Here is a 12,305-nt window from a genome sequence, read left to right as displayed (position 1 = left end):
GACATCTGAACAAGTATTTTGATCTCATGTCTTACAAACTTTTAAGGTTTTGTAGAAAAAAAAAAAAAAAAAAAAAAAAAAAAATCAGCCAGAGGGATAATTCTTCTAGTTTGAGTTCAATTCATCCTGATTCAGGAACGGCTTCACTGCCATTTCTTGGCTCAGGTTGAATTGAACGGAAACAAGAGCAAAGTGCAATCTCACAACGATGGCGGATTCCTTTCACTATATATAAGAAACACTACTACAAATAAGACTTCATATGAAATTAAAATACTTCACTTTTTTTTTTTTTTTTGTCATTCTACTTTGCATGTTTTGCCCATAAACACACACACACACACACACACACACACAGACACACTAACACTAAAACATGATTTAACATTGGTTTTAGGGATTGAGGAATTCAGTAGCGAGGCTGCTGGTGTATTCAGACAAACTGAACTGGACGTTTTAACATCATTTATGCTTCCTGCAATTACAGAAACATATAAACTTAATGTTTCTGCTCCATTTGCTTTTGATTTTCCCCCCACAGTTATCATAACATAGACTATATATTCATGTAGGAAAGCTTTCTGTCATTTTCTGCTTTTTTTTTTTTCCACTGATGCTGTAACATAAGCTCCAGTCACCCAATATGCCTCACTGTTACCGTAAAATATAGACTATATGTTCATGTAAAAAAAAAAGGTGCTGGTCATTATCCCTTTACCATAACATACAGGCTATATTTACCCATAAGAAAGGCTCCAGTCATTTCCTTTTATAGATTATTACCATAATCTGGAGACTAAATGGTCCTGAAAGATTCAGTCATAATTTCTGCAGTTACATTTTTTCCACTGTTGCCATATAATATGCAGTATAGTCCCTTAAAAATGGCTTTGACCAGCACAGCTTCCCATAATATACAGTCTACATGTTTCTGTGAGAAAAACATTTCATTTCATTTCATTTTTTTTTTTTTTAACATTGTTCCCGTAACATATAGACGATATGGTCCAGCTTTATCAGCGTTTCACGGCAGCGTTTCGACACAAGCCCTGCCGATACAGTAGGTGTGGCCAGGTCGGCGGTCGAGCTGAGGTCATAGGTCACCACACCCGGCAAGACTCCGCCCCCCGGTTCATGACTGACGGCGCTGGGCAGCCGAACGCTTTGCTAAACTCTTCGTAGTTACTCATCGCTCCGACAACTCTGCAGGGCAACAGGAGGGTTAAAGAACAGGTAGTCAAAGCTGTGTGTGTAGGTGGATCTTTGTGTGTGTGTGTGTGTGTGTGTGTGTGTGTGTGTGTATGCATGCACCCTCACCTGTATTTTGGTGGACTGTGGGCTCCACTCTGAATCTGTTCCCTGGCTGCCTCTGGTCGGTATGAGTTACACCTCACCTGCAGAGCACAATTTCACGTTTGCAGTGACAGTGTGTGTGTTTGCGAGTGTATGTGTGTGCGTGTGTGTGTGTGTGAGTTTGCACCACCATCGAACAGAGGCTTTTAGTAACCCAGATTTATTACACAGCACGGTGGAATAATCAATCCTAATTGGTCACTCACAGCCTTCTGCGGTGAGATATTTCTAAATAATGACGGCTAAACTGGGAATTCAAACCAGCTTGTTTGCTACAGGGCTGTGGCTAATTTCTGCTGTGCTTTCAAGATACGTTTACATGTAATAAAATCACATTTAATACATTTTCCAGGTCAGTTTATCAATTTTGCTGGAAAGGAGTGGCGTAATAAGTGCCACTGATCATTACTGTTAGATAAACTCCTTCAGGACAATCACCACAGCTGGTTGTAAACATCAGTGCAGGTTTCACTGGTTTAACCCTATAACGATATTGATGTTTCAGTATTTTTACTGAAACATCGATAGGAAACATGACTGAGTTGATGCCATGTGAGATGACTGAACATTTCATGACGTTTGTGTTTGTAAAACCGTGTTGAAAATGGCTCTCTTAAATTTATCACAGCAGGTATACTGAGGTCATTTTCACCAAATTGGTCAAAATAATAAAAAGATCATACTAAATAATGGAAAAAGTGTTATTTTATATGTTTGGAAGGGAAAGTGTTCTTTTATATGTTTGGAATTACCAATGTGTTAAAGAAATTTTGTGTTTTATGATGTTTTTGTTTGTTTAAAATTAAAAAAAAAAAAATCAAGCATAATTGCCTGATGTGCCAAATATGATACAAATTGAAACTCATAGTTGGGAATTGATATTTGAATTTTTTTTTTTTTTTTGGCTGTTTAGTTGGACCAATAATGGCTCCAGTTTCAAAGAATTTTTCGTCAATTTATTTGATGGTTCAGGCTTTACAGGGTTAAATAAAGTCTTTCCAATAAAACTCAGGAGGAAAGATGGGAGTGCATGTTTATGGTACTTGCCATTCAACTCAGAATGAGAATTACAGGCTGAAAGCAGCAGACAAAAAGAGAAATTTTGTTGTTGTTGTTGTTTTTGTCATTATTTGAATTTTGAGTAGCTATTTTATTTTATTTGTTATCTTATCTTCATTTTTGGGGAGGTTTCCTTGAATAAGCCCATTTTGGGTTTTTTACCTCTCCAGCACTTTCTGTATTATTGTTTTTTTTTTTTTATCTATGTAATTGTCTCTGTATTATGGTGCAAATAAATAAATACATAAATAAATACAGTGCAAGGAAAACAAAATCATCTGAATATTCAACGCTGCAAGCCCCGCCCACAAAGTTCCTGTACTTTTGGAAAGCACTGCACCCCGAGCAGGGATGTCTTTGGGGGGTAAAATGTCCCCGCAACTTAATTTAGCTCCTCAAACGGTTCCCAGTCCATGCGGAAAGCTCTTGCAGTCAAAATATGGCTATAGATAACTATGGAATAAGTGAGGAAGATGTTAGAGGAAGATTTTATGGATTTAAAATTAGGATTACAGCAGAGCATCTGAGATCTGGTTGAATTAGCTGCTCACTGGGGAAACTGCCGGTGTGCTCGGAGATCGAGTAATAACTACAGGAGCTCTCTCATTGGCTGAAGGAGTTGTTGACCCCAGAATGGCATCAGAAACTTGTTAAACCCATGTGTGTGTGTGTGTGTGTGTGTGTGTGTGTCCTTACATGTGCGTAGCTTAAGAAGAATAGTTGGTTGTTGGTGAGTCCAACTCCAGGAAGCAGAGGTTCCTCCACGCCACCCCTGCTTTCATCTATCCATCGCCTGTAGGCCTGCACACACACACACACACACACAGGTACGTACCCCCCATACACAGACAGACACACGAACACACAATGTGCAGACACAGACAAAAAGAGGAAGAGCCATTTTTCATCAGCACCGATTTCCATAGCAACCAGAAAAATTAGTCCGTCCAGTACACCAAATAATTTACAGCTCCTGGAAGACAGAAAGACAGACACACAGTCCAGACAAAAATGAGAGGAGGAAGCAATCATACCCGAAAAGCTTCTCTTATTCCTCCGTTGTCTGCGATGTTTTCTGCCAGCGTCCTCTTCCCTCGCACCTGCAGAGCAACGCAGATCCTTTTATTTTCTTTCCCCTGCCCTTAGAAAACTATCCAGCTCCAGATCAGCTCTTGCCAGGGCATGGCAACCTGAATCTGGCAGTCTGAAATGCAGAAGGCTTTCAGGTGGCAGCGATCCTGGAGGCCCTCAGGTCTTGGAAAAAAAAAAAAAAAATGTCTACCAACAGCTGACTGTGCCTCAAAATTTACAACTTCGCTGTTAATTTTGATTTTGTGCAGCCTATATAACGTCACCTAGCTATTATTGGTTAGTGACATTAGCAGTGGCATCTATTACATGCTTTGCAAATATCATAATGACAGCATATCTATGTTTCCTTGACCCTATGTTCCCTCAGTGTGATTTTCAGAGTGTGAATTTCAAGTATTTTCTTATTGAACATATACCAGGTTATGCATTTTTGTACATACACCAGAAGACATGGACATTATGAACATTGTTCCTCTAGGATTGTGTACTGTATGTGTCTAATTGTCATGCCTACAGGAGTTTATGCCATTTTGTTGCCTTTTTATTTTTTTAAACACAGACTTTGATCGCTTTTTCTAGTCTGGGTGATCTATATTTATCCATATTTGCACACTGCCAGTGTATTGGACCTCCATGATGGCTGCGGTAGGGAGATTCGTGATCCAACTGCAAAGCCTCTGTTGGAGATCTATGAAAACATGCGCATGTCCACACTGAGCCAGACACATTTAAAAACAGCGTCTCTTGGATAGCGCTGCAAAGTTAGCTGAATGAAACGCAAGCAGCAGAGCCAAAAGCAAAAAGAAAAGCGAAACAACAGCAAGCCAGACATCTTTGTCTGGGCAGACAATGAAGTTGAACTGAATTTGAATTTGAAATAAGTACAAATGATTGTTAGCCACCTCTTGAGTGTGATCACATGGCATGAGAGTTTCATTGTTTCATTCACGTTCATTCATGTTGTAAATTCTTGTATACGCCATGTAAGTGTGCACTGAAGGCTAAAACATAGAAAAACAGATGAGTCAATATCAATATAGGGTACCATTTGGTGTCCCAGGCAGAAATCACTCACTTTTCATGAAAAATTTGCAAAATAACAAAACTCTGATGGTTTATTATAAATGGCCAAACATTTAAACACACATTGGTACAGAGATACATCTTTAAAAGGGTGTTTTTCATATTTAAAAAATTTTTCTATGATTAGATGCATGTGATTTTGCCATGTCCCAAACTCCTCTCTACTAACTTCACTGAGTGAAATAAGTAGATAAATGATATACAATGTACAAACCTTTTACATGCTCTTGTTGCTCTCATCGAGTACTTGAATAAAATGAGTCAATTGGATCATTTATGGTCTAATGTAATAATAATAATAAACGTTTTGCATGTGTCCCTGGATTTGCTGTCCACCCCGTCATTAGGTGGTTACTGCCACTAAAAGAAACCCCCTGCTGTAATCAGTGACATCACTACCACTGCTTTGTCTTTTACAAATGGAGTGAAGAATAGCTCATGCAGAGAGAGTACATATCAACATTTATATTTTGACATTTTCATCATTTTATGATTGAACTTGAATGTGTTCAATCTTAATGTGTCCACCCTGTCATTGCAAAATATGAATCTATATAAATGCTTTTCAGAAATTCAAAATATGTTTGTTAAAGTATACACAGTCACCTTCCTAACTGATACATGTTGCTAGCTAATGGCCCACCATGTGCTCATTAAATGCAAACTTCAGCCAGAAACGTCCACCCTGTCATTGTCCACCCCGTCATCAAGTCTAGTTTTATAACAGTTTTATAAGTTTTTCAGTGTTCCAGAAGTCAAGTGGAGGACAAAACATATGCAGAGAAAGAAACCATTTGAAAGGATACCTATGTTTATACTTTTTGTGGTAGGCCTACATTTAGGGACCAAGGGTTTTTGTTTTGTTTATATCAATCTTGTTTTTTCGTCTAGTTGAAGGTTTTATTTATTTATTTTTGCTGTTGTTGAGTGTCATTTCCAAATGTAGCCTACCTGTGCACAATTCAAAATACAGTAGGTGAAAAAAGTCATGTTTTGACAAAAAACATTTGTTGACAAAACCATAACATTGTCCACCCCGTCATGTCATTGTCCACCCCGTCATGTTCATGTTTTATGTGAATAAATAATTATTTTCACAAGTTATCAAAACCTTTTGTGTGATTTTGCTCTTAAGAGATTAGGGCCAAACAGTATTATTTCAAAGTTTGACCAGATACCTTTATTTATAGAGTTTATTCAGAAAAGAAAGTACAACTTTCACAGATTTTACATATACAAACATATTTTTCCATAATTTCTGTATTTTTGAGAGATTTTTTCCAGAAACTAAAATATATTCCTGAACGAGGGACCAAATACCTTTCTGAAAATGTACATTTTGTAATCAATATGATTAGAACATATTTACTCTATTTAGAAATTGTCCCATGACAGGGTGGACACATTTTGCAATTCACTTGTACTTTCTATTCTTGCAGTCAATTTATAAAAGGTGCAGGAGCTTGACCAACATGCATTTCTAACAGCTTAAGGTCTACTTTATACAATGGATATGGAGTTCAGTGGAAAATCTCATCTTTTTTTTGTGTCATTGGGAAGTTTCAATGGCACTCTATACTGATATTGACTCAGATGCATTTCCCAATTTATCTGGGTTAGTGTGGACACTTGGGCTGTAGTGAACCAAAGAAAATCTTGGTCGACTAAAGTCCTGAAATTTTGGCCAAAAGTCGACTAATTTGGGGGATGGCGGGAATAATACTTGTCCGCCTAAATGAATTATAAATAAACATAAACAACTAGTATTTGCAGTATATTAAATCATTTTTGACCTAATTATTTTGCACTGAATGACACACTGAAGTCAGTCGGCTCTGACAGCGCTGCATCACGTGCACCTACGCGACATCATAGCCGATGATTTCTGAAAATAGTACTATGTCAACTGGTGACATCAGCACAAGAACTGTTGAGGTATATGCAACGTAATTTAGCCATTTGTTTTTGTCATGTGTTATAATAATTGACAGGACTGTCCACTATTATTCCAGCCTGCACTGTGCGTGTCCTTGCACAGAGCCAGGCTGAATTGCCCGGTGCAATAAAATTGACAACACCCTGTGTGATAGAGGTGGTGGAGGTTTAACATCCAGCATGGTCTGGGTGTATCTGGGGGAAGCTGCCGTCGTCACGGGTGTGTGTGCCTGCAGTTATAAAACGATTATTAGACTGAAACCTTGAAATATGCCAATTCTGATATGTTTATACTCAAAACTGACGGAGCAACATAACGCAGACATGTTAGCTTACCATTTTTAGGTGATATGCCATGTTATATTAAAAAGGTTCATTTGGCCTACAGATGAATGTTAACCACAGCTTTTTCTTTTAAAAGGCCTGTAAGGTAAAATGTTTGTACCTGACAAGTTTCGGCTACCTTGCCTCTGCAGCCTTCATCAGAGGTGTCACGTGGACACCGCCATCCCATCACTTCAGGTGGGATAGCAAAATCCATGTAACACATCACAGAAGACATCACACCAACATCACGTGACACCTCTGATGAAGGCTGCAGAGGCAAGGTAGCTGAAACTTGTCAGGTACAAACATTTTACCTTACAGGCCTTTTAAAAGAAAAAGCTGTGGTTCACATTGATATGCCATGCTGGTCGTTGAGCTATGATATGCAAACTGTTGTTCACAAAGTTTGCATTCAACTTTTTTCCATCTATTTTAGTAAAATGCTGCCACACTGACGATGTCTTTGACATGGTAGAGGACTAAATGTTCATTAAACGTTCTTAATTAAGCAAATAGTCGGAAGACCAGGCCTAATTTTTTCTTCAGTTCAGAACATACAGGCCTACCTATCTGTCTCCAGTGGGTTGGGCTAATCCAAAACTGTGAAAACAAGGGGGGTGTTCTGAAGACAGACTGTTACCTGTGAAACAGGGTGTTCTGAAAACACCCCCATTAGCACTTAGTGCTTTACTCCTGATAAAATTAACACAGCAAATAATCGACCAATCAGATTTTGGTTGACCAAGAACGTCTCGACCAATAGATGGACCAGTCGACTAACAGACTACAGCCCTAGTGGACACAGCCTTTAGCTGCTGTCCTTGTAAGTTTAGTTATGTGCATTCAAACTGCGTGGTTCTTACATTCAGCCCGGCCTCGTCCCAGTGGTAACCGTTGTACTGCTCGATCATACACTTGGTCTTCTCATTGAAGGCTGTGATGGACGAGTTGCTCCACCACTGGTCCAGGTTACCGTTCTTGTCGTACTTGCGTCCTGCGCACAGCAACACGAAAACCACACAATCCAGCTGAGGACGTGTTGAAAAATTTGTACATTCTCCCTACATCAATTCAAAGTTCGTCGTTGGCGGTCGACATTTACCGTTGTTGTCAAAACCGTGCGTCAGCTCGTGTCCGACTATCACCCCGATGGCTCCATAACTCAGGGACCTGGAGACAAATATCAAGGTGATGAGGTTACCACAGCCTCTTTGTATGATATAAGCCATTTTCAAAATCAAAAACAACTTCTATATTATTAAGGTTTAGTTTGAGCTATAGGTAGTTTACTATATTTACTATAGTTTTGTTTCCTCCATGAATTTCCATTTGACAAAAGACCTACATATATATTTATTTTTAAAGGCACTTTTTAAAGAATGGTGAAAAACCAAAGTCTTTGCTTGACAAAATAAAACTTTCCAAAATCCCCTATTTCTGAAATAGACCTTTCCCCTGAATTTCATGTCTCAGCATTTTGAACCGCTCAGTTCCTCAGGTGCCTCGGGCAAAATGACTACTGAGGATTACAAGGAAAAAAAAAATCTGTTTTATAAGTTGCAATTGCAGGCTTTTGCTAAAATGCTCACTTTTGAATCATTCATGTTAGACTGTAATATTGTGTCACACTACATGGTGTCTGTCTTATTGATTATGTATTATAAAGTAATCACTTCCCGCAGTTAAGCTTTCTCAAGATGACTGCAGACCTCATAATGTGTTTAACATTATATTTTTCATAATAATGAGGTCACCCGTGTGAATTTGTCATACTGGTGTTGTGGCTTGAAGCGCCCTTGTATTAAAGTGAAAGTTTGCAGTAATCATATAGATTAAAACTCTCAAACGAGCCTAAGCGATTCAAACAAAATGACTGCAGGCATGAAAGCAAAATTAAGTGCGTTATATTATTTGATTTTTAGCTATCTATTATAATAAAGTTAAAAAAAAAAATGAGGAAGTAACCACGCTCTTTTGACTCACAACAACTCAAAACAAGACTGCGACAATGGCGGCAGCAGGAGAAGAAAGTAAAGCAGTGATTTCTCAACCAGTGGTCCAGGGACCACCATTGGTCTTTGAGGGGGTTCCAGTTGGTCCCAAGCTAAATGATGGAGAGTTAGTTGGAGCGGTACGGGTCCATTAGGTTAAATTTTTCACTTAAGAGTTAAATGATTGTTAAACATCTGCATTACTTAATTAAATAATTGTTATTTTTATCAACGTTTGCCTGTAATCTCCTATGTTACCTCATCTATACAATAAATGCCGAATAAATAATGGACCTTGATACAAAAAGGTTAAACCACTGCTGTAAAGGAATTTCTTCACTGCTCCCCTCAGTGAGGGGGGGGTAGAAAATGCCTTGCCTGATGTGTGTGAGGGGGTGTTTAATAAAACGTGAAAATGACATTTACTGTCCTCTTATGATCTCATTCATTTTATTTGTTTTTGTAGGTGTTTCTGCGGGCTTTGTATAACATTGTGGTTCTACACGCAAGCACATCAGTGCAGGTGGTTTCAAAGAGTTAATTCTCTGAAACAAGAGTTACAAGATCCTATAAATTGAAAAAATTACAGTAATTCGTTGATGTGAAAAATAAGAAATTTACTCTTACTTTTACTTTTACTTTTACTTTAAGTAAATTTAAAAGCATGTACTCTTGGATACTTAAGTACCTTTAAAAGCAAGTACTTTCTTACTCTTACTCGAGTACCGACTGAGCTACTTTTACTTGTAACGGAGTAAATTTTGACCAGTAGTATTTTTACTCTTACTCAAGTAGTGGGGTCGAGTACTCTGTCCATCTCTGGTAAAAAGTACTGAATGTAGGTATTGTCACCGGTCATAACCTCGTGTGACTTTCGTGAACCACGGAGTGTGAGCCTGCTGTCTATTCTCATGCAGCTCTTCTCTGCGGTTTACTTTTAGTTGGGTCATGTCAGGAAAATCCTTTAATTACTTCAGAGCTCCACTTTGCTCTTGACTAAAGCATGAGGTGGATTTTTTTCGGTCTGTTGGCGCGGCTCATTATATTTCTTTAATCTCACCTTGGATACTCTGTTCCCCAGAAGAAGGGCTTTTGAAGCTCTCCTGCAGGGAATCCTGAATGAGGAGATCAAAAACAGTCACAACATTGTTTTTTTTTTTGTTGTTTTTTTTCGTGTGTGTGTCTGTAGCCCTCTCAGGACAGGATTCATTTTACCGGAGAAGGGCAGGTTACATTATTTTAAATTACGTTTTTGGACTTTAGTTTTGTGCAGAGCAAAGTTACGTGTGACAGCTGCAGAATGGCTGTACCTGGGCCGGAATATTTAAATCACAGATAACAAATAAGCAATTCTTCAGAAACCTCCCGCCTTCTCTATCAGTTTTATGAGTCAGTCTGCTTTTAATGTAAATTAGCAACAGTTTGTACATTACTCATGCTTAATACCTTCCAATGCAACTTTCAAAGTGTGAACTTCAGGGAAAACAACGGTGATTAAGGTGTTTTTAATGTTACATCCTGCATTACAAATTTGTAAGCGGAAGCAGTGAGTAACTAAACTCGGCCTCGGTTTTTCTTCCACTTGAGGCCAGAAGATTTGCTGCAGCCGTGCAACATTTTTGGTCCGAGGCCAAATGATAGCGATGTGGGGACATACAGTCCTCTATTTATCCTCCCGTTCATGTTCTGCATATCATCACCGACAGAGCGACAACATTAGCAAGCAGATGATGTCAGAGATATTGTAATTATGGGTAGAGCGTGCTTGAACAACCCAATAAAGTGATTAAAAAAAAATAAATAAAAATCCAGCTCTTGATTTTTTTGAGGTCTTTCTTTTTCTTCTCTCATTATGCAAAATGTGCCTTAGCTGTTTTTTTTTTTTTTTTTTTTTTTTTTTTTTGGAAATACAACAAAACTAACTCCACTAAAGCCGTATATGGTGTCTTAGCCCTGACAATTTATACTGTGGGAATTTATAGGCGAATTATTCAGAAAAATAGCATCAAGAGAAGTTCGAAAAGGGGCACGGAAATATGGAACAGCCTAATGAGCCATGTCGAATCAGTCGGATTGGAAATAATAATGTAATAGGTCTATCCTGTGCAGATGCTTGATTGAATCACCGAGGTGCAATGTGTACCATTTCCCATGCTGTCCTGTAATACTCATCCTGTCCGGACAGGGCCTGACGTCAGCAGCATCTTAATGTCCCTGACCTGATGCCATGTTTTGGTGATTAATCATATCTTACTGATTTGATTTGTAGAGGAACTGTAGAAAGCGTTGACTGTTGTGGGGTTTGTGAACCACCTGGAACACACACAAACACACACCCACACACACACACACACACACACATGCACACAGAGAATATGCCGTGACTACGATGAAGTGCAACATGGGAAACAGCACGGGCAGATGAGCAGAGAGCGGTCCCGCCACTCACTCTGTACGCGGCACCATCTTCCTGAGCCACGCCACGTCAGATTTGGCGATGAACTGTAGAGTCTGCATCACGTTCCCGTAGTAGTCCTTCTCATTGAACATTACCTAAAACACACACACACACACACACACATGCACAGACAATGATATGGTCTGCATGCACTGCAAAAACTCAAAATCTTACCAAGATTTGTCTTATTTCAAGTCAAAAATGTCTTATTACTAGTCAAAATATCTCATTACACTTAAAATAACACATGATCACCTAAGAAATAACTTGTTTTTAGACAATTGCCTTTTGTTTCAAATGAAAATTTGCTTGTTTCATTGGCAAAATTTGTTTCTTGTTTCTAGCTCATTTTCACTTATTTCAAGTGAATTTTCACTTTTTCCACTGGCAAATTTTGCCAATGAAACAAGCAAATTTTCACTTGAAACAAGTGAATTTTCTCTTGAAACAAGTGAAAATTGTCTAAAAACAAGTTACTTCTGAGGTGATCATGTCTTATTTTAAGTGTAATGAGATATTTTGACTAGAAATAAGACATTTTTGACTTGAAATAAGACAAATAATCTTGGTAAGATTTTGAGTTTTTGCAGTGTGATCATGGACTGCGACTTAAATGAGACAAAACTTGGAAAAGAAGCTGATTGCTGTTACCCAGATATGGTTCTAGCTGGAGTGAGTAACACTTGGATGAAGACGTGCAGTATTCATATTCTAATTTTAGGAAAGTTATCGAGGAGCATATTATCAAGCACTAAACTTTTCAGTGAGTAATCCAGCATCCAAGCGACGGCCTGTTTGTCAGTGTTGCAGTGGTTTTTGTGCAGTCTGTATTTTGCGACTACTGGCTGTGCGCTGCCAACATTTTCTACTGCTTCACGCGGCACGAAGCCTGAGAACCAGAGGAATCTGCGAGCTCATGGTCTGGCCCGCCTCCCGTTCACAGATTTCCAGAAATGAACCGAGACATTCCAAAATCATTTGCATCTGCCAATTGGTGCAACGATGCC

The 12,305-nt window shown here is 38.7% G+C and overlaps 1 protein-coding gene across 1 annotated transcript in view; it reads right to left on the bottom strand.

Moving 5' to 3' along the window:
- Positions 1-256: 256 nt before the first annotated feature.
- phex (phosphate regulating endopeptidase homolog, X-linked) overlaps positions 257-12,305 on the bottom strand; it is a 28,816-nt gene continuing 16,767 nt past the window's right edge. The window contains exons 14-22 of the mRNA XM_030079364.1: positions 11,290-11,393; positions 11,095-11,153; positions 9,901-9,955; positions 7,952-8,019; positions 7,713-7,843; positions 3,447-3,512; positions 3,109-3,213; positions 1,318-1,394; positions 257-1,203 (exon numbers count right to left, since the gene is read on the bottom strand). Coding sequence (XP_029935224.1) covers positions 1,101-1,203; positions 1,318-1,394; positions 3,109-3,213; positions 3,447-3,512; positions 7,713-7,843; positions 7,952-8,019; positions 9,901-9,955; positions 11,095-11,153; positions 11,290-11,393 — 768 coding nt within the window. The 3' untranslated portion in view covers positions 257-1,100. The remainder of the gene's footprint in view (positions 1,204-1,317; positions 1,395-3,108; positions 3,214-3,446; positions 3,513-7,712; positions 7,844-7,951; positions 8,020-9,900; positions 9,956-11,094; positions 11,154-11,289; positions 11,394-12,305) is intronic.

The sequence above is a fragment of the Myripristis murdjan genome, chromosome 20 (assembly GCF_902150065.1).
Source record: "Myripristis murdjan chromosome 20, fMyrMur1.1, whole genome shotgun sequence".
NCBI classification, from domain to species: domain Eukaryota; kingdom Metazoa; phylum Chordata; class Actinopteri; order Holocentriformes; family Holocentridae; genus Myripristis; species Myripristis murdjan.
Note: the sequence above shows the minus strand (reverse complement) of the source record. Positions and strands in the feature narration are given on the sequence as shown.